The 26,976-nt window shown below is 42.0% G+C and overlaps 1 protein-coding gene across 1 annotated transcript in view; it reads left to right on the forward strand.

Moving 5' to 3' along the window:
• Positions 1-25,809, forward strand: part of RNF125 (ring finger protein 125) — a 38,359-nt gene extending 12,550 nt beyond the window's left edge. Inside the window, exons 2-6 of the mRNA XM_030190133.1 lie at positions 6,197-6,350; positions 11,463-11,557; positions 12,245-12,344; positions 16,870-16,974; positions 24,899-25,809. Of these exons, the coding sequence (XP_030045993.1) occupies positions 6,197-6,350; positions 11,463-11,557; positions 12,245-12,344; positions 16,870-16,974; positions 24,899-24,985 (541 nt within the window). The 3' untranslated portion in view covers positions 24,986-25,809. The remainder of the gene's footprint in view (positions 1-6,196; positions 6,351-11,462; positions 11,558-12,244; positions 12,345-16,869; positions 16,975-24,898) is intronic.
• Positions 25,810-26,976: the final 1,167 nt, after the last annotated feature.

The following is a 26,976-nucleotide window of genomic DNA, read 5'->3' on the forward strand; positions in this document are numbered from 1 at the left end:
AAAATGTGGGATACAAATGCAATATATATATATATATATTTAGTAGAGAGATGTAAAATTTTCCTTTTTTAAAAATCTACCTAAGATGTTTTTTAGCCACTTTCTAAAAGGAAAGAATGCTTACAAGCCTTTGATGGGTCATTTTTTTTTCTGCTCCACCCAGATGTCCAGCAAGCAGGCTCTTTTTCTTTTGTTTTCCTTTTGCTGGCCCTCACTGGCCTCTGCTGGTGATTCCACATCAATCTCTTAACACATTCTTGCTTGTTCCAGCAACCATGTTGATACTTATCTTGTGAAGTGGCTGTGCCTGGGCAGACATGCTCTGTTTTTCTCTTTTGCACTCACATGTTTTTTTTCCCTTAATGAAAATCAAAGAAAAACTAGAGTTCAAAGTTGTTCTGTCTGAAGATTGTCCTCTGAATAAAAGCGTGGGTGGCTTTGCTTAGCACATACATACTTTTTGCCCTGTTAAAAAAAGGCAGGGATGTGCTATTGTTCGTGTCCATTTGGTTCATTAATGTGCCTTAAAAGATTTAGGGGCCTTTTTACTATGCAGCATTAAGTACTAATTTGTGCTTAACGTGGCAAAAATGGGCTAACGCAGGATGCAGTAAGCATCCTATATTCATTATGTCATTAGTGTGCAGTAATGGTGTGCTAAAGCTTTTTTTTTTTTTGGCTTGGGGTGTGTCATGGGCAAAGATTAAACATGGAAGTATAAACTGTTTAACGTTCTGACATTACCATGCACGAACTGGTTTACATATGCTTTACAATACTTAGATTGTGAGCCCATCAGGGACAGGGACAGTGCCAGTACCTGTAAAAATTGTAAACTGCTTAGGCCTAGGTGGTACATAAGAACATAAGAATATTCATACTGGGTCAGACCAACGGTCCATCTAGCCCAGTATCCTGTTTCCAACAGTGGCACGGCAGAGGTCACAAGTACCTGGCAGGAACCCAAATAGTAGCAGTTATTCCATGCTGCTAATCCCAGGGCAAGCAGTGGCTTCCCCCATGTCAGTCTCAATAACAGACTATGGACTTTTCCTCCAGGAACTTGTCCAAACCTGTTTTTAAACCCAGATGCGAACTGCTGTTATCTCATCCTTTGGCAGCGAGTTCCAGAGCTTAACTATTCTTTGATTGAAAAAATATTTCCTCCTAATTGTTTTAAAACTATTCCCATGTAATTTTATCAAATGTCCCTTGGTATTTCTACTTTTTCAAAGAGTGAAAAATCAAGTCACTTTTACCCATTCTACACCACTCAGGATTTTATAGACGTCAGTCATATCCCCCCTCAGCCATCTCTTTTCCAAGCTGAAGAACCCTAACCTCTTTAGCCTTTTCTCATATGGGACCATCCCCTCTATCATTCTGGTCGCTCTACTTTGAACCTTTTCTAATTCCGCTATATCTTTTTTGAGATACAGTGACCAGAATTGAACGCAGTACTCAAGGTGAGATCGCACCGTGGAGTGATTCAGAGGCATAATATTCTCAGTCTTATTTTGCATCCTTTTCCTAATAATTCCTAGCATCTGTTACGATCTTTGGTTACATTGAGGCGTATTTTCAAAGCACTTAGTCTTACAAAGTTCAATAGGTCACAAATGTCCAGTTTTTATGTTGGGTCGGTGGGGTATGCCCTTCTGAACAGTTCTGTTTTTAGTGCTTTCCGGAAATTCGTGTGGTTTTTACTGCTTTTGGTAGTGCGTTCCACAATTGTGCGCTCAGGTAGGAAAAGCTGGATGCATAGGTTGATTTGTATTTGAGTCCTTTGCTGTTACTCTCTGCCCAGGAACACACCCCAGCGCTAAAAAATCTGTTAGTGCATGGGAAGTGCCCGTTGTTACATAGTAACATAGTAAATGACAGCAGATAAAGACCTGTACGGTCCATCCAGTCCGCCCAACAAGATAAACTCATTTTACATGGTATGTGTTACTTTATATGTATACCCGAGTTTGATTTGTCCTTGCCATTCTCAGGGCACAGACCGTAGAAGTCTGCCCAGTACTGTTCTTGTACTAAGTTCTGAAGCTAACGTCGAAGCCCCTTAAAATGTACGCTCCAGTCCATCCCTATCCAGTAACGATCATGGCGTAGACCGTAGAAGTCTGCCCACCTCCCATTTTGTTTCCCAATTACCGGCATCACCATCCAATCTCCGTTAAGATTTCATGGAACCATTCCTTCTAAACAGGATTCCTTTGTGTTTATCCCACACACGTTTGAATTCCATTACCGTTTTCATCTCCACCCCCTCCCTCAGGAGGGCATTCCACATATCCACCACCCTCTCCGTGAAAAAAATACTGCCTGACATTAGTCCCGAGTCTGCCCCCTTCAACCTCAATTCATGTCCTCTAGTTCTACCACCTTCCCATCTCTGAAAAAGGTTCATTTGCGGATTAATACCTTTCAAATAGTTAAATGTCTGTATCATGTCATCCCTGTTTCTTCTCCTTTCCTCCAGGATATACATGTTCAGGTCAGCAAGTCTCTCGTACGGTTTGCAACGCAAATCCCATACCATTTTTGTAGCTTTTATTTGCAGAGCTTCCAGTCTTTTTACATCTTTAGCAAGATACGGCCTCCCCAAACTACCACTGGCCACCACAGTATGCCCCGCAGTTGACATTTTTAACCAGCGGTAAACATGCGCTAGTGCTTACCGCACCTAAGTAAAAGGACCCCATGGTGTCCAGAAGTACGTGTGTTATTTTAATTCCCCTGCTGCTCACACAAAGAGCAGGTGCAAAGTAGACAGAGACTTGAGCCCATATACTTTATTCCAGCTCTTAACATTTATCTGACTTTTATCTATAGAACCATGAGCAGGATTGGCAAAAATCAAAAAGCACATTTCCAGGTGTTTTGAGGTGCTGTTTGTATCAGGTGATACTGTCTGTTGTTAAGGGGCCAGTCTGTTTGTCTGTACAGGTAGCTTTATGGTGGTGGGATTATTCAAGCAGTGCCTGTGAGTAAGTTCCAGACAGCAAAGAACAAACAGCTGGCAGGGGTCTCCCGTGTCACAGCACACAGAGCCTGTGCCCTACCTGCAGAAATCAAATTAGGAGGTAAAGAAGAGGAAGGGAGGGGAGGAACTGACCAGAGCCCCTGAGCACAAACACCACTTCCAGCAGTAGCACAGTACGACTGCAGGTAGAGACTTAACTTGCACAGTCCACCCAGTCTGTCCAACAAGGTGATCAGAGCCGCACCTGCTGCTCTGTGCAGGTTACACTCCTTCATAATTAAACACTGGCTTCACAACCAGGGCAGCTAGCAATTTGTGCATTTTATGTATAGGCAGTTCTGTGTCATGCCACAATATCACAACACCATACCAGTAGTTTGAAGACTAAGTTTATGGCCTCAGCACAGTCACATTCAGTAAGGGATAATGGATTTTATATACTGCCTTTCTGTGGTACAGTCAAAGCAGTTTACATTTTTTTTTATTCAAGTTCTTTCAGTCCTGTGGGCTCACAATTGAAGCTTCTGTACCCAGGGCAATTGAGGGTTAAATGATGTGCCTGGGGTAACAAGGAGGCATGGTGGGAATCAAACCCAGTTCCCCAGGTTCTCAGCTCACTGCACTAATCAATAGGCTAAATCTCAAATCTCCTTCCTCCCTACTCCCACCCTCCATGTTTCCATTCACACTTTCTTGCAGTGCTTACCTTCTCCTGCACTTAGTGAAATCCCTGCCACTCTTAACCACCGTCCACTAACTCAGTCCCCCTGACACAACCCACCATTATTTCACTGTATTGCTTACCCAGTTAACCTTGCCACCTATAACTCCTGCATACACCCACTCACCAAGACCAAAATTAGGGTGTGGCAAACAGGGCAGTTGCCCTGGGCCCCCATACCATAGGGAGCCCCAAACCTGCCTAAAACTAAAGGAGTCACAGGCTATACACCAGCTTTTGGGTCCTCTCCCTGGTTTCTGCCCTGGACTCATGAATGTCTAACACCAACCCTGCCACTCAGCCCCATCCACCACTTGCAATCCCCCCATGTACTCAAAACAACCCTCACCACTAATAACCTCTCACATACTCAGCTTCCCTGCCACTCATAACCCCTACATCCACTCATACTCCTTCCATCCACTTACTGGCACAGCCCCACCAGCCACTAATAATTTCAAAATTTTTGATATACTGCCCTTGAGAGACCTTTCAGAGTGGTTTACATTTACTAAATGCTGTAATTAAAGTGAAAAAGGAAATACAAAATGCAATAGGAAATAAGAGAGAAGAGTGTTGCAGGATACTACCGACTGCCACCCCTCCCAAGTGAATGCCCCCTAAGAGATCACAAATCACAACTTAGGGGTCAGGTGGAGAAAGTGTCATGGAACTGAAATGTCTTAAGAGCAGAGCTTCAAGAGACTGCGCCCCCTCCCCCCCATACACACTACACCCACCCACACACTCTCTCACTCACACTCAGATGAGGGTGATTTTCACATCCATTATAGGTTTTTACAAAATTGCCTGTCCAATATTAGGCTAAAAGTATGCATGTAATGCCATCTTCTGTTCAGTGGCATTCTCCGGATGGGCTCAGGCAGGTTTTATACTTGCATGCATATGTTTGGATTCTCAAAAGTATGCTCTTAATTTTCCCTCAGATAGTCTTGGCTCAAATTAGCATGTACAGTTTTGTGATGCTGGTTGTGGTGGGATAATTCTCTAAGGCAACCTAAGCATGTTATTTTTCTCTTTTTAAAATTGGTATAAAATGGGCCAATAATGGCCTTGTTATAAATTTACTCCAGTATCTAACCCAATCTGCCAGGAATGCTTTAGATTTTAAAGATCTTTTGTATTGTTTTCTCTCCCGTAAGTTGCAGCAGTAGGTGTTCCCTGCCCAGTAAAACCTCAAAAGAGGAGTTTTGCCCTGCTGCCCTTTTTATGTTCATTTGCAGACAGAAGAATGTAAGACACAGAGAACGGCAGATAAGATTTATGGTATACCTTTGGCCATCAGTAATCAAGTTATTTGAGAGGCTGCACAAATGCTAAATTAGAAAGACCAAATAATTTTTGTGTTTCAATAGCCAGTAACCCCTGGTTGTACATATGATAATTGTTTTTTTTTTCCTGCGGTCAGCTTCCAGGAGTAGAATGCACATCCACTTCTACTATAGAGGGCTGTATATCAGGATGGGAGCAGATAGTTTTCATTTCATTTCATTTATTAATACTTATATCCCACATTATCTAAAGTTTGGTTCTATGTGGTTTACAGTGAAACAAAAACAGCAAAACAATAGCAGTTACAATCAACTGTTTTAACAAAAATCTAGTTCTTGAGTGGGGATTGGTATTAGAAGGGATAAGTGTTAGAATTATACATTTCTTATCATTATCTAGTGACGCATTTAGACAATAGTTATCCTACACCTAGTAAGAAGATATGAATGATGTTTTTATTTGTTTTACTTAATTTGTTCACAGCGTTTGATATACTGCAAGGGAGCCATCAATGGCATCTATGCGGTTTACAGCCATGATAAAAACTAGCTAAGAGAGAGGGGTGAGAGGGATGAAAGAAGGACAGGATTCAAGGAGTGAGGAGTCCAAAGAGTTTGCAAAAAAGATGGGTTTTAATTATGAGGATTCCAATCTGATGGAGGGTGGGAGATTGTTTCACAATTTGGGGCTAATGTAGCTGAAGGCTGCCTCCCTTGAGATATAAAGAGAAGGGTGAGGGAAAGGCAAGACGTTTGGAACTAGAAGAGCTACCAAATGCCTTCTGTTGTTCTTGGATCGCCCTTTTCAGGATGTTTATTAGAGGAGCCGTTACTTCATAACTGTTTCCAAAAATTAATAAATAACCTTCCCCGAGGCTCAGGGAAAACAGGCTACATACACAAGCAGCAGAAGGTGAAAGGATTCATAGCACTGTTCCCCCCCCCCCCTCCCAATGTAAGAGCAGTGATGAGTACATTAATCCTCATGGATGGATGGACAACCTGAGCTGCCTCTCTCTTACGCTCTCTCCTGGGAAAGAGTACAGAATCAAATTCTCTTATTCCACATCAGTGGAAGCTATATGGTGCTTCCTAACACTTGTTTTTTGTAACTTTTTGGGTGTGAGCAGTGTCTAAGAATATTGACTCTGGATTTCTTTTCATACAATGTGATACGTTTTTTGTGCATCGTAGGTTTTGCCATGATTGTATAGCTAGAAGTTTATCAAACAGTATGAATGCATGCCCTTACTGCCGGACTTATCTGTCTTCTGAGGGAATACCTGCTTCTGACATAATCAAGAAAATGAAAACGGTGTACCAGAACTGTGAAGAGTGTGCAGAAAAGGTTTGTAAATTTAAAGTCATGAATGTGAGAAATAATTAGCATGGTCATTGTTTTGCTGTGGTTTATTTTGAATTTCATGTAATTTCTTTTTTCCTTTAGGCATAGCTCACACCTTTTCAATAGTAACTCAGGGAAGTTATATTCAGGTACTCTGAGAGCTGGATTTAACATTTTGATGTCCATAGGCAAGGCCAGATGGCAGATCCCAGAGAATGGAAAGTGGGGGAAATGAGGTCAGAGATTCCAAAAAATATTTTCTCCTATTTAATTTAAATATACCACTATGTAACTTCATGATGTGTTCCCTAGTCTTTGTACTTTTTGAAAGAGTAAACAATCAGATCATGTTCACCCATTCCACTCCACTCAGGATTTTGTAGACCTCTGTCTTATCTCCTCTCAGCCATCTTTTCTCCAAATTCAAAAACCTTAACATGCATTAACATCAGTTAAGCATTTGGTTAATAAATAGGCCCCATTGACAATAATGAGGGCTGGGGTAAATAACATGTGGTAAATCACATTTAGAACTAGATTCTATATATGGCGTCTGAAAAATTGGCACCAAAAATGTTTCCGCTTAGGAGTATTCTGTAAAACGCACCTAGATTTAGATGTGGTGTATAGAATATGCTAAGCCAGTTTATAGAATATGCCTAGCGGCCAAGCCTGACCCTAAGTGTAGGCAGGACCATTAAATATTGGTGCTTAAGTTAGACGTGGAGCAGATGTATTCTGTAACCACGAGGGTAGATTTTCAGAATGCCCATGGTCTGCCCATTTCAGGCCCCCTTTTTGGCAGCGCGCATTAGAATTTACACTCACCACTTTACAGAATATGTCTAGCAAGTTGTGTGCATAAATTCTAATTAATGCTTGTTAAGTGGCAAGTATCAGTGCTGATTGGCTTGTTACGTAATTAAATTGTGTGCGCAAATCTAGAATAGGATCAGATTTGCACACGCAATTTTGGTCATGCTGTATAGAATCCAGGGGTTAATGTGTAATAACACATTCATAAATCTGTTCCTAAGTTATCCTTGAGGCCATGGAGGGGTAAAGTGATTTGCCCAAGTTTACAAGAATCATTGGTGAAAGAAATGAGATTTGAATCTTGCCTTCCATCGTTCTCATCCCATTGCTCTAACCTTTAGGCTACTCCTCCATGCCACAATGTATAGCAGACCCTATACATAGGCCAAACTGTATATGACATACCCCGTGATAGACAGACATAAGTGCTCTGCTAGGTCATATCAGTGGTTCTTTGAACCTGGCACCTTGTCTTTGTTAATGGCCAGTTTGGGTCACTTGGAAGTACCCAGCACATTCCAGAAATAAATGATAGCCCCCCAGATTTACTTGGTTAATAATTGTTAATAGTTCTGCTCTTTAGAAAGTTGTTCAAAATTATTTTTAAATACAGCTATAACCCTGACCTTGACCAGCGTCTCTGGTCACACATTGCACAGCTTAAATTGTGTATTGACTGAAGAAGTGCCACGCTAATCAACTTGAATATGTAGAAATCAGGGTCAACACATAAGTTACAGTATAAGTATTGTTTTTTAATACATCTGTGATTGTCACCTCTGTTGACCCCAGTGCCCGCATTACCTTTATTGAGCTATGGCTTAGTTGATTCTATGCTGTTTTGAACTAGTGTAATTGTTTCTTTGCCGACCTGATGAAGGGCGCATAGCTTGCAAAAGCTAGTCTCACATGTACTGAGTTAGCCCGCTAAAAAGGCATTACCTACGACTTGTTCGTTGACTCTTACTTTTAAATTTGCTGTAAATCTGCTACCTGCTAGCTAGGTACAAGACCCAAACCCACTCAGCCATACTAGTTACTAAGCTTTACTATCCATTTCTCTCCCTCAGATCCCCTGTGTTTGTCCCATGCTTGCTTGAAATCAGGTACTGTTCTTATCCCACTACCTCCACTGGCAGGCTGTTTTACACATCTACCACCCTTTCTGTAAAGAATTAGTTCCTTAGGTTACTCTTCAGTCCTCTTTCACCGTCATCCTTTGACCCCTTATTCCAGACTATCCTTTCACTTGAAAGAGATTTGCCTCCTATTCATGTATATCACAGAGGTATTAAATGCCTTTGTATCACCCAACTTTCTTCCAAACTACACATTTAGATCTTTTTCTGTCTCCATATGCTTCCTGCCAAAGACCACTGTCCATGTTAGTAGCCACCCTCTGGACTGACTCCATCCTATTTATATCTTCTTAAGTGTGATCTCCAGAATTGTGCACAGTACCCTAAATGGGGCCTCACCAGAAACTTGTATAGAGTCACTATCATATTTTTCCTCCTGGCTATTCCCCTCATTATGCACTCAAGCATCCTTCTGACTTTGTCGATGTATTTGGCCATCTTAAGATGGATAGGGTCATCCCCAGATCTTTTTCATGGATCAGTGATTTAATTTTAGCAGGCTTTCTTCAGCATACCTTCTCTTTTTCAGTACCAAATGTATGTTTTATTCCTTTCTTGAACATTTAGCTCACAAAAAGGTGCAAACCAGCTGATTTACAAGTACAATAAAAGCAATATAAAAGAATGAACTCCATATAATTATAGGTTGGACCTGATCAGTCACTTCAGAGCCATACATCCATCCTCAACCCTCCCCAGTATACAAGCAGTGGCAGGTCTCTTTTCTTTCCCATGATGACTATAAGAGGCAGTAGTGAGTGTTGGAATTGAAAGTTTCTTTCAAAGATTTTTGTGTATAAAGAGTAATCAGGATGATTCTTACTTAAACTCCAACACAACCAAGATGACTGCCAGTTTTTTGACGTATGCCATCCCTATTTTTTATATACAAATATAGACCTATAGACCCTTTTTTTTATACCAAGTGGTTGGATCATGGTGCAGAAGTTCCATGAAGTGATGACAATATGAGAGTATTATGGTTAGCTACACTACAGCACCTGTTCTCAGTTGGATATAATGGAGGGGGGTGGGGAATAGGGAGGAAGAGGGGTTAATGGGATTAGTTTTTCCTTTTAGATTGTGATTTCAATATGTGATGTACTGACGAATATACAGTATGTCTTGTACTTGTTTTTATTCTGTTTATTGTTGTAACAAAATATAATAAATAAAGGGTCATTCCATGCCAAGTGGTCTAAACCTTCCCACCATCACGTCTCCAATTTTGTTCAAATTTTATCTGTTGCACGAGTCAGGTGTTAAACGAAGTTCCCCAAAATTTGAGGTCTCTAACTGCAATAGTTGCAGATCTAGACCCCCTTTTCTTTAAGGTTGTCAGTCCATGAGCGAGCGACATTTACCAAAATGCCATTTTTGGGGTCTAATAAAATCCAAACACATTTATAAGAATGGCTAAAAAATTCAAATCCTGTACAGTTTTTGATGCTAATTCCCATGAAATACATTTTAACATTATGGATGCAAAATCCAGTCAAACAAGTTGACTCAAAGTGTGCATCAAAATTGGTCGCGACTCATCGGAACATATTTGGACCAATATTCAGACCGCAACAGCTTCCATGCAAACAAAGATATGGATTTGAAAATTTGAACAAGCATTATGCTTGTGCTGGACATAATACTGCCAGATTTGCAACTAACCAGCATCTATAACCGCCCTGCAGGATCTCTTCAAAGTTGGCACTGTCAGCGCAAATGGTAAAATGTACCAAAGTTCAAAGCCAGTTATTAAAAAAGAGTCTGCCTGAATCAGCTTGTGAACAGTATCATCTGAAAGAGAAAATTGTGCTCTACAACACTGATATGTTTTTCTTTTGCAATGCCACCATTAAGTAGCTACTGCAGTTAGAGAACTCAAATTTTGGGAAACTTTGTTTAACACCTGACTCGCGCAACAGACAAAATTGGAGACATGATGGTGGGAAGGTTTAGACCACTTGGCATGGAATGACCCTAAACACATATAGAGGCATATTTTCAAAGCACTGGGAGGCTAAGTTCCATAGGTTTCTATGGAACTTTGGGAGGCTAAGTGCTTTGAAAATGAGCCTCATAGACCCTTTTATTATTATAAACTAGTAAAAAAGGCCCATTTCTGGAAGGAATGAAACGGGCGCTAGCAAGGTTTTCCTGGGAGTGTGTATGTTTGAGAGAGAGAGCCAGAGTGAATGTGCGGGTGTGAGACAGAGTGAGACTGTCTGTGTGACAGTGTGTGTGTGAGAATGAGAGTGTGTGGCAGGGACCCCTCCCCTGTTCCTAATGCCCCTCACCCCGTTCCCTCTCCTCCTTTTCCTCCTCCTTCCCACACTTTGGGTTCCTTAAGGCTTTCAAAAGTCTATGCACCCCCGTGGCCCTAACGCCCAGTATCTGGATACCCCACCGCTTTGCTCCTCACCCCTCCCCCAAGATGTAATACTTTCACGTCCTTCATTTTTTAAAAAAAGTGTCCTATCTACCCTGTGTACAAATGCCTGGCATTCAGATTGTGTTCCTCTCATAAATTTTCATTTCTTTCATTCATTCAGAACTTGCCCCCCCCCCCCCCCCCCCCCATGAACACTTTTGGTTCCTTCAGTCTTTTAAAACTGTCCTATGTACCCTGTGTGCTAATGGCCAGCATTGAGATTGTTTTCCTGTCCCAAATTTGCATGTCTTTCAGTCATTCACAACTCCCCCCCCTTCTCCAGTTTAACACTTCACTCTTTTAAAACTCTCCTATCTACCCTGTGTCCTAATGGCCAGCATTCAGATTGTTTTCCTTTCCCAAATGTTCATGTCTTTCAGTCGTTCAGAACTCCCCCCTCCCCCCATTTAACACTTTCGGTTCCTTCAGTCTTTTAAAACTCTCCTATCAACCCTGTGTCCTAATGGCCAGCACTCAGATTGTTTTGCTTTGCCAAATTGTCTGTCACTGATGTCACTGAGGTCAATGCGTGCCTGCCTAGCAGACCACTTCCGGCAGGCACGGTCCCAAGCACATCCTGTTGGAGGTGAGAATTATTATATAGGATGTGTATTGTTCCCCACTCAGGGTTGTAGATGTGTGGGTTATATATTTTAAAATAAATAAATAAATTCAGTACCACCCACGTCCTGTACATTGAAATATAAAGTGATTATCTCATATACTCCACAGGTCTGTCTGAGCGAAATGAGAGACCATTTTAACATTTGCCGACTATATATCGAAAAATATGGTCAGCTGGAAGAACTTGTGAAAGCAGCATCAAGGTACCTCTGATAAAAGTGATCACATATGGTCAAGCATAAGAAGAAGCCAAACACTTCTTTTATGGGGTTGGTCTCACATCGTGGGTCATAGCATTGGCACAGCACACTGTATTTAGGATGGGGTACCTGGCAAATGATGTGCTTAATCTGAGGGAGAGTGAGCAGCTGCCTTAGAGAACTGCACAGAGGGGTCATTTAAACAGCAAGGGTACCCTGTGCTTCCTCATGATATTCTCTGGGGTGGGGAATTTAAGGAGTAGAATAGAGGACTCCTCCCCCCAAAAGAAAAAGGCAATATAAAGTTCTAGGTTTTGTTTTTAATTAAATAGCTAATCTACTTGGTTACAATCTTATGTTTGAGCACATTGCTTCCTAAAGAGGTATTTCCCTGTCCCTGGAAGGCTTACACTTTAAGTTTATACCAGAGGCAGTGGAAGGTCAAGTGAACTTGCCCAAGGTCACAAGGCTGTAAAAGATTTTTCTTTAATTATTTTATTAAAAACTTATAACATTTTTAATTCTATGGCCAGGTCTGTTAATGTCTGAAGTTGCTGTGGATTTTGTTCTCTGTCAAATTCAGTACTAGTTATGTATAATAATTAACAGTAGATTATCAGTGAAGGTATGGTATGTATCGAGTAGGCAAAAGACACTTGCAATATGTATTTCCTTTTCATTTTGATTTAGTGCGTCCAGATATACTTGCCCATATTGCCATGAGGAGCTGGATGAAGATACTTTGATGGAACACTGTCTTATCTACCATGGTGCAGAACGGAGACTAGTGGTAAGATTATCATACTAAGTACCCACATTAACAGTTTGTTTGAACTGGTACATATTCTCAGGCAAAATGAAAGGCAAATTGAGTACAAAAGAAATTTCCATATGTTCCAAATACACATATAATGGAATGGCAGTACCCAAATGAAAAGCAATTTCAATCTGAAAGGGTTCAATTGGCAATCAGTTAACTTTAGCAAAAGCATCACAAGATAACGTCACAGGGAACCAAATAGGTAGGTATCTGACCTTGTGTAAGATTGTTAATACTAGTATCCAGTTCCCTAAATAAAAGGAAAAAGGTGTGATGAATGAGGAAAGTGCGTTCCTCATTCATCACACCTTTAATAATAAACAGTTCAGCAGTATTTAACATCAATTTTGTGAGAATGTAGATTGACAACAGCGGCAGTATCTTGAATGATCTTGCCTTGAGTAATGTTAATTTTGTTGATGTCACGGTCCTACCATGAGTCCAGGACTGGTGCCGTTTGCTGGTGCTGGATGCTGGGAGAAGCGCACACTCTCTGATGCTTCTGGAGGTGTCTTGGGATCTGCGCAGGCACGTCCCCAGCGTGTCCCAGACATACGTCAGATTCTGAAACTGATGTTGTCTTGGTGGGGCTTTTAATCTTTCTGGATTTAGGCTTTTGCGTCGTTAGCTGCCTATAGTCGTTGCTTTGCCTTCTGTGGGTTCCTGAGATGCTTCTAGCTTTCAGCCTGTGTGAACAGGTTCCTGAGAAGCTTCCAGATTCTGTCTGTGTGAGTGGTTTCCTGAGATGCTTCCAGCTTCTGTGTGTGTGAGTGGTTTCCTGAGACGCTTCCAGCTTCTGTGTGTGTGAGTGGTTTCCTGAGACGCTTCCAGCTTCTGTGTGTGTGAGTGGGTTCCTGAGACGCTTCCAGCTTCTGTGTGTGTGAGTGGGTTCCTGAGATGCTTCCAGCTTCTATGTGTGTGAGCGGTTTCCTGAGATGCTTCCAGCTTCTATGTGTGTGAGCGGTTTCCTGAGACGCTTTCAGCTCTGTGTATGTGTGGGTTCCAGAGATGCTGCTAGCTACTGTGTAAATGTGGGCTCCTTAGACATTTTCCAGCTTCTGCATATGAGCCAGTCTTGTTCCTGAGTCGCTGCCTCATCCCTACTAGCTCCTACCTAGCCTTGTTCCTGAGCTGGTGAGGCGCTGTCTCACCTTCTTCTAATCTCCTAGCTAGTCTTATTCCTGAGTCACTGAGACACTGCCTCATTCCTACTAGCTCCTAACCAACCTTTCTCCTGAGCTGGTGAGGTGCTGCCTCACCCCTGCCTAGTCTTGCTCTCTACTGGTCCTTGTCAGAGATTTGTCTACTACGAATGAAGGGCTCACCATTTGGATCAAAACAGTTGGGAACTGATATGTGCAATTTACTTATAGAGACTGTGATGGCAGTAATAATAAGGGTACCAACAGCATGACTAATGAATCTTTTGGGGCTAGCATTCTGGGGTTGGATGGGTTGGATCGTCACTTTCCTCGACTGACTCAGGATTTTTTTTAACATTGGCAGTGGAATAGCGCATGTGGGTCATAGGAGAACTGATAGAAATACTCTGATTAAAATATTTCTGAAGAATGTGAATTGGGTGAAGGGAAACAAAAGCTTTCTGCATAACAATTTGAGATTGGGTAATCAGGAAGCCAGGTCCAGATGTGGGACCAGGTTCAATCATTTTGGCAACCGATCCAACCAGCAAGGAAACCAGGAACAGAACCTTCAAAACTGGTTTCTGCATCTGGAAAACAAAAAGAGAACAGACTATGCTGTTGTTGGGTAAGTTTGGTTCATATCAACAATGCGCATATCCAAGGCAAATTTACTGATTGATATGGACTCATTTAAGGGAATGTTTACCTTGAGTATTTTTCTTGAAGCAAATTTGGAATGCCACAAGTGAAGCTTTTTCGACAATAAGAAATAGACTGTGCCAACTGGGCAAAAATTTCTTTTCTTTGGCTTATTTCTTGCAAAATTGTAATAGAATACCTTGTTGGCAATTTGGTATTCTTTGGAGGTAGTCCCTTGATCATAGTAGGCCTTGCTACCTCTTGCAGTACTTTCCAAGTTCTTTTGGGCAAAGGTAAAGGCACTCTGCAAATGTTGGTGTAAATGAGTGACATAGAAAACAACAAGGCAACCGATCTGCAAAATCCAACGTGGAAAACAAGCCAGCAGATCAGTATAATATCCAAAAAGACTTTATTGAAGATACCGTACATGAAACAAATGCCCGACACAGGCCGTGTTTCGCCCAACAATAAGGCTGCATCAGGGGTATCAAATTCTCTGTTAGAACAAATATATATGAAGTTTTCTTCATAAAAAACCAGCTTGAGCAGCACAAAATAGCATATCCTGTACAACGCCAGAAAATCAGTGAATAGTCTGCTAACAAAAGCCGGAAAAAGTGACATATTCATGGGCAGTAGTAGCCCTGGATAAATTCACATCATGAGTTCTGTACAACAAATGAATAGGCAACATCATCTCACTACCTGTTATCATTTCAAAAGGTGACGATCCTGTGGAATGATAGGGGGTGGCACGTGTGGCCATGAAAACCTACGGTAACTTCATATCACAATTCTTGCCAGAAGTAGACACATACTTCTTTAGGATGGTAATGATGGTACGGTTGGCTCTTTCCACTTGTCCCAACAGCTGAGGTCTGTATTCAATATGCAATTTACTCTTCACTCTGAGCATCTTCCACATGTGCTGGATCACATCAGCAGTGAATTGAGATCCATGGTCTGAGTCAACCTGCATGGGCAGGCCCCATCTACTGAACATATGATTCAGTAGCAAGGTAGCTATGGTTTCTGTTGTGCAATTGGGTACCGGTAAGCACTCCGCCCACTTGGTAAACAAGCAAGTGACAGTAAGCATGTTCTTATTGCCACGAGTGGATCGGATCAAAGGGCCAATCCATTCAACCTGGATATCAGACCAGGGCATAGCAATACCCTTTTTCCTCAGTGGTGCTCGATGAGATGGAGAAGATGCTTGGAAACAACAACAGGTTAAACAATCTCTGGTGTACAACTGCACATCCTGCTGCATATGGGGCCAGTAAGCCACTTGCTTCAGAGTCTTGTAGGTAACTCCTTCACCTTAGTCTCCTGCACAGGGTTCATCATGAGCATGTTGCAACATGATACTTTGATATACCTGAGGTACAACCCATTGCACAATACCATGCTTACTCGTCTGAATGAGCAGGTCCTGGTGGAGCTTGAAGTTATCTTGGGAGGCATAGAATATCCTCAGCTGTTCCTCAGCTTGACACTCCTCTTCTGACAAAAGATGTTCCTGAGGGTTCAGGATGAAGTTGTAAAATCTTCCAATGATCGGATCTTCTTTCTGAGCTGTTACAAGATCGAATGGTGGGACTTCACTACATGACTGGAATACAGGAGTCTCAATAGCCTGTTTTGCGTGCTGTCAGGTAACAGCATGCACAGCCAAAGTCTCAGATTCTGGGAATCACAATAACTCTCCTGTCAGTGTACCTTCTTTGGCAAGTTGATCCACCAGGTTATTCCCTTGTTTATCAGGACCTTGGCATGACTCTTTACCTTTTTCCCGTAGATGGTCATGTCATTCTCCTGCACCAGTCTATATAAGGCTAGAATCAAGTTTACATGATGTACTGGTTTTCCTTTGGAGTTCAACATGTTATTAGTCATCTTTAAAATGGGTAGATGGGACACACATTTTGTCTCACATAATTTGAATCTGTGCAAATAGTTAGTTTCCAAATTCCCTTCTGGACTGCAGACTGTACAGCCACCAAAGCTGCGGTAATCTCAGCATATTGATTGGTCTGGGAACCCAAGATGTACTTCAAAGTCTCATTAGGCGTAGTTGGATTCCACACCACACCAACTCCTGCAACCAACTCTTGGTTTGATTCTTGGTGGAAGGCTCAGCCTTCCACATAGACCTTGGGAATTCATCACAGATCTCATCGTAGAGATGATAATGTTAGGGTTCCACTTCCTCTGGTGGAAAATCAGGTTTCCTTTCAGTTGAAAGAGACTCGCCTTCTGTGCATTTATGCCGCATAGGTATTTAAATGTCTGTATCTTATCTCCCCTCTCTCACCTTTCTTCCAAAGTTTTGGACTGCATCGGGTTTGTCTTTGGTGGTGAACTGGAAAGTCAAAAACACAACAATTGCCTTTGGTTTTCTTAGCTTTAACATAGGATAGTGAGGAATTGAAGGCAGCACCATCCCTCTATAAGGGGAGTGAAGTCAGCTTAACTTCTTTTCTCTGGCAGGAGGACATAACTCATTTATTTGGACTGCTCTGGCAGGCCTAAAGGAAATGGACAGGTAAGTTTAAATTTCCACATATATACACAGTGGTATATCAAAATAAATTTAAATATTAAAATTAAAAGAGACATGTTCTTAGATTTTTCTGTTGTGTTTTATTTGAAAATGTTATGTAAAACTTAATTCATGCTCTTCTCTTGCCTTGCTGTAATTTCAGATCTGCCCAATTTGTCGCCTTATTCCTGGTGGGGACCCGTCCTACATGAGGAGCTTTCTGAGGCACCTGCATTTCAGACATGCAGACCATTATGAGGACTACATAGTGAGTGTCTTATAAGAAAACTTCTGTGTACTTGATCCTATTTGCCATATTTTTATTAAGAACATAAGAAGAGCCATACTGGGTCAGACCAATGGTCCATCTAGCCCAGCATCCTGTTTTCAACAGTGGCCAATCCAGGTCACAAGTAACTGGTAGAAACCCAAGTAGTAGCAACATTCCATGCTACCAGTCCCAGGGCAAGCAGTAGGTTCCCCGTGTCTGTCTCAATAGCAGACTGTGGACTTTTCACCCAGGAACTTGTCCAAACCTTTTAAAAACCCAGATATGCTAACCACTGTTACCACATCTTCTGGCAATGAGTTCCAGAGCTTAACTATTTGTTGAGTGAAAAATATTTTCTCCTTTTTGAAAGAGTAAATAATCTATTCACTTATACTCATTTTACACCACTCAGGATTTTGTAGACCCCAATCATATCTCCCTTCGTCTGTCTCTTTTCCAAGTTGAAGAGCCCTAACTTCTTTAGCCTTTCCTCGTGTGAGAGGAGTTCCATCCCCTTTATAATTTTGGTCATTCTTCTTTGAACCTTTTCTAATTCCACTATAACTTCCTTGAGATACAGCAACCAAAACTGAACGCAATACTCAAGGTGAGGTTGAACCATGGAGCAATACAGAGGCATTATAGTATTCTTGGTCTTATTTACTGTCCCTTTCCTAATAATTGCTTTTCCCTGATACCTTTTAACAGTGTACATTACATAAGTATTTCCGTAGGTCCATCATCCTTTCTCCAACAGTGGCCAATCCAGGTTCCAAGTACCTGGCAAGATCCCAAAACATATAATATATTATATGCTGCTAAGAAGCAGTGGATTTTCCCCAAGTCTATTTTAATAATGGCTTATAGACTTTTCTTTAGGAAGCTAGCAAAACCTTTTTTTTTAAACCCTGATAAGCTAATTGCTTTTACTACATTCCTTGGCAATGAATTCCAGAGTTTAATTACATATTGAGTGAAGAAATATTTTCTCCGGTTCATTTTAAATTTACTACTTTGTAGCTTCCTTGCATGCCCCCTAGTCCTAGTATTTTTAGAAAGAGTAAGGAAACAATTCACGTCTACCTGTTCCATTCCACTCATTATTTTATAAACCTCTATCATATCTCCCCTCAGCCATCTTTTCTCCAAGCTCATGAGTCCTAACCACTTTAGCCGTTCCTCATAAGGAACTCATCCCATCCCCTTTATCATTTTCATCACCCTTCTCTGTACCTTTTCTAATTCCACTATATCTTTTTTGAGCTGCGGTGAGCAGAATTGCACACAGTATTTGAGGTGTGGTCACACCATGGTGCAATACAAAGGCATTATAACATCCTTATTTTTGTTTTCCATTCCTTTCCTAATAATACCTAACATTCTATTTGGTTTCTTAGCCGCTGCTGCATAATGAGCAGAGGGTTTAAGCGTATCATCAACGATGACTCCTAGATCCCTTTCTTGGTCGGTGATTCCTAATGTGGAACCTTGCATCAAGTAGCTATAGTTTGGGTTCCTCTTTCCCACATGTATCACTTTGCACCTGCTCACATTAAACGTTGTTTGCCTTTTGGATGCCCAGTCTCCCAGTCTTGTAAGGTCCTCTTATAATTTTTCACGGCCCTCTTACAATTTAACAACTTTGAATAAGTTTGTGTCATCAGCATATTTAATTACCTCACTAGTTACTCTCATCTCTAGATCATTTCTAAATATGTTAAAAAGCAGCGGTCCCAACACAGACCCCTGGGGAACCCCACTATCTACCCTTCTCCATTGAGAACACTGACCATTTAACCCTACTTTCTGTTTACTGTCTTTTAACCAGTTTTTAATCCACAATAGAACACTACCCCCTATCCCATGACTCTCCAATTTCCTCTGGAGTCTTTCATGAAGTACTTTGTCAAATGCCTTTTGAAAATCCAGATTTCCAATATCGACTGGCTCACCTTTATCCACATCTTTGTTCACCCCTTCAAAGAAATGTGATAGATTGGTGAGGCAAGATTTCCCTTCACTAAATCCATGTTGGCTTTGTCTCATTAATCCATGCTTTTGAATGTGCTCTGTAATTTTGTTCTTAATAATAGTCTCTACCATTTTGCCTGGCACCAGTGTCAAGCTAACTGGACTATAATTTCCTGGATCACCTCTTTTTTAAAAATTGGTGTTTCATTGGCAACCCTCTAATCTTCTGTACCAAGCTTGATTTTAAAGATAAATTACATATTACTAACAATAGTCCTGCAAGTTCATTTTTCAATTCTATCAGTACTCTGGGATAAATACCATCCAGTCCAGGTGATTTGCTGCTCTTCAGTTTGTCAAATTTCGCTATTACATCCTCCAGGTTTATAGAGATTTCATTCAGTTTCTCTGACTTGTCAGCTTTGAATACCATTTCTGGCACCAGTATCTCTTCCAAATCTTACTCATTGAAGACCGAAGCAAAGAATTCATTTAATCTCTCTGCTATGACTTTGTCTTTCCTGAGTGCCCCTTTTACCCCCGGTCATCTAGCGGTCCAACTAATTCTTTTGTTGGCTTCTTGCATTTAATATACCTAAAACATTTTTACTATGCGTTTTTGCCGCCAGTTATTTGCCAAGGTTCGTGAAGCTTATCTGTTTTCTAAACTTTTCAACCTTCATGATATAGAGTAACACAGAGGATCTGTGTTCTACATTTCTAGCGTATTCCTACATTAGCACACCAAAGTGATGTTCAATTTCGCTTTTCCAAATTTTCTTGAGAGTTGTTATATTGTAGTAATTCACTTTATTGAAAAAAAGGTTTATTCTGCAGGCTAATATTTCCTTCTGCTTAAGGTTCGTTGGAAAGTACCGAAACTTAAGAATTGGCTGTGGTCAGATCAGCAAAGTGAACTTGGAGGGGCATAATTGAACAAAAACGTCTATCTCCATGGGCGTTTATCTCCCAGAACGGGTCCGTGAAGGGGCGGACCGAACCGTATTTTTGAAAAAAAATAGACGTCCATGTTTTATTCGACAATTTGTGAGCTGGGCGTTTTTGTTTTTCAGTGATAATGGAAAATGAAAGCGCCCAGCTCAAAAACGAATAAATCCAAGGCATTTGTTCGTGGGAGGGGCCAGGAGTCGTAGTGCACTGGTCCCCCTCACATGCCAGGACACCAACCGGGCACCCTAGGGGGCACTTTTACAAAAACAAAAAAAAAAGGTAAAAGAGCTCCCAGGTGCATAGCACCCTTCCCTTGGGTGCTGAGCCCCCCAAATCCCCCTCAAAACCCACCGCCCACAAGTCTACACCATTACTATAGCCCTAAGGGGTGAAGGGGGGCACCTACATGTGGGTACAGTGGGTTTGGGGGGCGGTTTGGAGGGCTCCCATTTACCAGCACAAGTGTAACATGTGGAGGGGGGATGGGCCTGGGTCCACCTGCCTAAAGTCCACTGCACCCCCTAATAACTGCTCCAGTGACCTGCATACTGCTGCCAGGGAGGTGGGTATGACATTTGAGGGTGAAAATAAAAAGTTGTGAAACGGCATATTTTGTGGTGGGAGGGGGTTTGTGACCACTGGGGGAGTCAGGGGAGGTCATCCCCGATTCCCTCCAGTGGTCATCTGGTCATTTAGGGCACTTTTTGGGGCCTTATTTGTGGAAAAACAGGGTCCAGGAAAAGTGCCCTAAATTCTCGCTAAAAACGCATATGTTTCTTCCATTATCGGCGAAAGGCGCCCATCTCTGATCGCCCGATAACCACGCACCAGTTCCGCCTTCACCACACCTTCGACACGCCCCCATCAACTTTGTCCGCATCCGCGACGGAGTGCAGTTGAAAACGTCTAAATTCGGCTTTCGATTATACCGCTTTATTCGTTTTTGTGAGATAAACGTCTATCTCCCGATTTGGGTCGCAATATAGGCGTTTTTCTTTTTCAATTATAAGCTGGTTGGTGAATCATCATTTCCAGAAATCTATTGAAATTACTATCCTAAGGAGCCATATGTCGCCGTGAGACGGAGAGTTAGTTGAAAAGCTGAGCTCTGCTAGATCCCTCATTTGAATCAGCATAAAAAAATGTCCCTGTTATCAGCTTACCTTGGAGTACAACAAATTTATATATCAGTCAGTCAGGAGTATTGGCAGAAAACACTTTAACAGTGTGGAGATGTAATGGCATCTAAATCCGTTCAGAATGCTAAAGAGAAGTTGAGGCCTGCAGAGTGCAAGATGGCTGATTCTCGTGGTCCGCCGAGCCCTTCGGTGTGTTCGGCGAGGTTGGCCGATCACAGTGGAGGTCATGGAGACTGTTGAAACTGCCTTAGATAAAAAACTCCAAGAATTTTATGACCGTGCTGAGGAGGCACATGAATGGCTGGACAGTGTTTGTCTGGAATTCAATTCGGGACTTCAGTGGACATCGGAACTCAAATCCTACTCAATGATTATGGTGCAGGAACAAGCTGGTTTGCAGACAAAGGTGCTGGAGGTAGAACAAAAACTCAATGACCTCGAGAACCGCTTGCGCCTTATTAACCTAAGATTGTTGGGCCTTTCAGGAACTGTTGTGGATAAGGACCTTATCGGCTTTTTTGAAACTTGGCTGCCACTGTCTTTGAATCTTGGGGACCAGCTGACAAACATTTTTGTATTGAGCAGGTGCATCGACTTGGTACTCAGTGTCTGGTTGCTGATTCCCATGTGGTTATGTTAAAAATTCTTAATTTTGCACATAAGTAATGGATTCTCTAAGCGCTTAGAGGTGGCAAAGTGCATACATATCAGAACAGGTATAGTGTTTTCAGGATTATTCCCTTCAGGTACAGCAACCACACAAATCATCTGCGCCTATCTGCACAGCACTATATCAGCAACAGGTGTGGTTTGCCTTGCTCTATCCTGCCAAGCTTTGTGTCACTCATGATGGCCACACTCAGATTTTCAATCAAGTTGGAGACGCTCGGGCACTTTTGGACTCTTTGCCACAGTGTTCCTCAGCCACCTGAACTTTGGTTTCTTCTTACATCTATTAGATGATACTTCTCTGGAATCTGCCAGCTAGGGCTCTTCAGCTTGGAGAAAAGGCGGCTGGGAGGACAGAGCCGTAGCGAGGGAAGCTGACACCCGGGGCGGGTCGCCGCTGTGCACCCCCCCCCCGGGGTGCAGCACGGCACACCCTCCTCCCGCTGGAGCGCACCCCCCCCAGAGCGCATACCTGCGGCGAGGGATGGGCGGGAGGGCCGATCCGCCCCGACTGCACGTTGCTGGGGTGTGTCGGCTCCGCACGGGTTCAGTGCTCTCTCTGTCCCGGAACAGGAAGTAACCTGTTCCGGGGCAGAGAGGGCAGTGCACCAGCGCGGAGCCGACACCCCCCAGCGGCGTGCACCCGGGGCGGACCGCCCCCCCCTTCCTACGCCACTGTGGGGGGAGATATGATAGAGGTCTATAAAATAATGAGTGGAGTTGAACAGGTAGATGTGAAGCGTCTTTTTACACTTTCCAAAAATACTAGGACTAAGGGGCATGCGATGAAGCTACAATGTAGTAAATTTAAAATGAATCGGAGAAAATTGTTCTTCACTGAACGTGTAATTAAACTCTGGAATTTGTTGCCAGAGAATGTGGTAAAGGTGGTTAGCTTAGTGGAGTTTAAAAAAGGTTTGGACGGCTTCCTAAAGGAAAAGTCCATAGACCGTTATTAAATGGACTTGGAGAAAATCCACTATTTCTGGGATAAGCTGTATAAAATGTTTTGTACATTTTTGGGATCTTGTCGGGTATCTGTGACCTGGATTGACCACTGTTGGAAACAGGACGCTGGGCTTGATGGACCTTTCGTCGGTCCCAGTGTGGCAATACCTATGTACTTATGTTCATCAGTAGACTAACTGGGGAAAGTACATTTACAGATCTACTAGTGTGTATTTTTCCTTCCCTCATAGAGAGAATGTATGTTTGCTGGCTCTGGATTTCCAAATTAATAACCATTGACTGATAAGTTGAGTGCTGAGACTCTATGACAGTAATTTTCAACCGGCATGCCGCTGCTGTTTCCCAGGTGTGCCACAGGGGTGCTGTGGGGATCCCATGAGGATCCCCTCTACAGAGATACGCTGCATCTTCCACCTGTGCCGCATGGCCCCCCCCCCCTCCTGAACTAGCATCTTTCACCCATGCCCCCCCCCCCAATCCACTGAGGTCCGCCAAATTTGTATTCCTTTCCTCCACCCCCCCACCCCCCAGTGCTCTTCTAGCCTCTCGTTCATTGCCAGCAGTGTCAGCGATCAAGGCAGGCTGATCAAGGAAGCTTTGTTTCTGCAGCTGTCACCTCCTCAGACTCAAAGTCCTGTCCCCGGGTAGGCAGAAGCTGCAGAAAGAAAGCTTCAGGAAGGAAAACTCTGGAACGAGGAGGCATACAGTGAAGTTAAGAGGGATTAGGCTTAGGAGTAATCTAAGAAAGTATTATTTCACAGAAAGGGTGGTGGAAGCGTGAAATGGCCTCCCGGTGGAGATTGTGGAGTTGAGGACTGTGTCAGAATTTAAGAAGGAGTGGGATAAGCACGTGGGATCCCTTACAGAGAATGGGCAGATTGGATGGGCCGTTTGGCCTTTATCTGCCGTCATGTTTCTATGTTTCTGTTTTTCTAATTACAGAATAAAAAAACAAAAAGAAAAGGAAACACTAAGAAATCACATTCTCTATAAGCATTACAGCACAGGAGAAATAAAATAAAAATGCAAGATCACTTTCTACCCCAAAATAATTGGTGAGGATTGGTTTGTGTTCTGTGAATGACTGAAGTAAGAGATTTTAAAATGTCAATGTTTCCAAAGTTTCCATAAGTGTGAATGTGGTTTATGTTGACGCAGAACATAGAAATCTATCATGAAGTTCACTCTAAGGCATTATATGGTATACTCCTAAACACTACTCACACCTATATGCCTAGTGTCCTCCCATGTTAACTGGACCCCCCCCCCCCCCCAAATGTCAACTCTGGCTATGTCCCTGGTGTGGCCCCTTTTATGCACTGCTAGTTGGTAGTAGGCCTGTGAAGTGAGTGACAAGGGACTTCAAGTCAGTGAAAGGATAGACTGCTAGATTATCCCTGGTCTTTAAGTTCAGTATTTTAAGACACCTGATTAAGATTTCTCATTTTAAATAAAAGTCATGTGCAAGGATAAATTTGTTTTCCTTGGACTTATTCGTTGATAAAATATCTACCTATTATCTGCTTTTTAAATAAGATGATACCTTTTTTATTGGACATAACTTAATACATTTCTTGATTAGCTTTCGAAGGTTGCCCTTCTTCGTCAGATCGGAAATAAGCAAATGTGCTAGCTGACAGTGTATATAAGTGAAAACATTCAAGCATTACTATGACAGTCTGACAGGGTGGGAGGATGGGGGTGGGTAGGAGGTATGCTGGGGACATCAAAGCATATCATTGATATTCTAACAGGATGGGTGTGGATAGGTGAGGGGTGGGGTGATCAACCATAAAGTTGTATTTCTCTGTTGATCACCCCACCCCTCACCTATCCACACCCATCCTGTTAGAATATCAATGATATGCTTTGATGTCCCCATGCATACCTCCTACCCACCCCCATCCTCCCACCCTGTCAGACTGTCATAGTAATGCTTGAATGTTTTCACTTATGTACACTGTCAGCTAGCACATTTGCTTATTTCCGATCTGACGAAGAAGGGCAAACTTCAAAAGCTAATCAAGAAATGTATTAAGTTATGTCCAATAAAAAAGGTATCATCTTATTTTCTTTTCCATGTTTTATTTTGTTTGATTTCTATTGATAACCTTAAGAGTGGACTAACACGGCTACCACACTCCTCTGCTTTTTAAAAAAATTAATCTTTGATCTTGTTACAAATATCTGATGAATACGCAATTATTTTTTTTTCTTTCTAGGATATCAACATAGTGGAGGAAACATTTATTGAAAGAGTGCTAGACCTGTCGCTTTTACACTACGTGAGGCATTCAAACCCCATATAATCCTGCAGAGGTGGATGACAAGTTCAGTGGACAGTATTGGATAATAAGATTCTGTGTTTGCATATAATTTACTCATTTTGAATCCATTGCATTGGACTTCAACAACTGGATTTTCAAATATATGCACTGATTGTCAATGAATGTATAACGTCACTATGAGAGTAATCTTAAAAGTCAGCGCGTATTGTTTTAAGTGAGTTTTCAAGTTCCATTTTTAACTCAATGTAAGATAAGTAGTCGCCTATTTTGTGTTTATAAAGTACTAGTAAGTGGCAGAAATTGCACCTAGATTGCAGGCACAGACATTTACATCTGTCCTGGAGCAGGTGTAACTCTCTGTGCCTGTTATTTTTTTTTTTTTATAATGTACATGTGCTCTCTGCCAGTACTCTGCCTCTGCAAAATATACACCATCATGTCAATGCACGTACTTTTAGGACAGTTGATATTTTATAAGAAGCCATCAACACAACAGTTTTCAGCTGCTATACAGATACTGGTGAGATGAAAACATGTAACTGCTCCGTCTTTGTCCATATAGTGGAGGGACAGAATAAAGGTGCAGCAGCAGTATTATCCAGATAATGACTATTTTCAGTTGCTATCCGGTTAAGCAGTGCATTTAATTAAAGCCTGGTTTAGGCCTGCTATCTGTCAGGCCTAAATTAACCTCATAGTAGCAACAGTAATGACTGTATACCTTGTGTACACAGCACCATGGACTGTATAAAGACATTCTGGCCGATATGCGATACTATTTAATTGGCCAGGAATGGCTCCTAGCTGGTTAAATAGTGCTTAACCGGCTAAGCACCAATATTCAGCATGAGATAGCTGGTTATCTCCGCTGAATATTAGTGCATAGCTGCTAACTGGCTATATCGCGCGATATAACTGGCTAACCGCAAATATTCAGTGCTTCTTTGGCTGCTATAAACCGGCCAGTGCTGAATATTCACTTAGTCGGTTAAGTTTAAGCCAGCCCCCCAAAAAAACAGATATTCAGTGCTGGTCCCTGGAAACGGCCCGGCATTGAATATTTGGACTCAGCGCCAATTGCTGCACTTAGCTGGCCTGCCTCCCACAGGTTGAATATTGGCCAGATTGAATTTATATTAATTTCAGTCCTGGCGCTGGCATTTTAAATTAACAGAGTCATCGTTATTGTTGAAAACAGACCCCACAATATGTTTATATTTCATTTGCTGTAGTGTGTGGCTCATGCTTGTAGACTGCTGAGTCACGGCGGGGAAGCAGGAATCCCGCTGTAAGCACCACAAGAACTTGCCAAATTTCTGAGGGCCGGAAAAAAGCACTTGGTAGGCCGAGTTCTGGCCCATGGGCCATAGGTTGGACATGTTTGCTATAGAATGTTAGTTCCTAATATATTTAGAGCCCCATTTTAAATGAAATGTAGACATTAGGACTGACATGTTGCCACTGTAGAGCCTGTTTTGAAATACATGCAGGAATGTGGAACTCTTTGCCCCGGCACCTATGTCCAGAGCCTAACTTAGCTAGTTGCAAAAAGACTCTGAAAACCTATGTTTTTTATTAGCCTTCACAGGCCAGTAGCACAGTCAAGGATTTGGATACCTGTACGGGGTTAACCCCAGTTGTTTATCCCTGTTTGTTCTATCCATGTTGATGTATGTAGTTATGTTATTCTTTTAATGATTAGAATTTTAAAATGTTTTATTACATGTTTCTGTTTGATACTGAAGTACTGTAAACCAATCTGCTTGTTTTTATAAGGGCAGTACATCAAGTGGAATAAATAAAAAAAATTAATGCGTGCGTGTGTGGCAGTACAAACCAAAGAGGTTTGATTAACAGAAGATGGTGTGATGTCACAAGGCTGAAGCTATTCCACCCAAGGAGGTTTTCATTCTCCCCAATGCAGCTGCCACCATCTTAGTACACCCAAAACAATGTAATTGATATGGCAACAAGCTCTGTATGCTTGCGTTTAGGCCAGAGAATGGGCCGGG

Source organism: Microcaecilia unicolor, chromosome 1 (assembly GCF_901765095.1).
Source record: "Microcaecilia unicolor chromosome 1, aMicUni1.1, whole genome shotgun sequence".
NCBI classification, from domain to species: domain Eukaryota; kingdom Metazoa; phylum Chordata; class Amphibia; order Gymnophiona; family Siphonopidae; genus Microcaecilia; species Microcaecilia unicolor.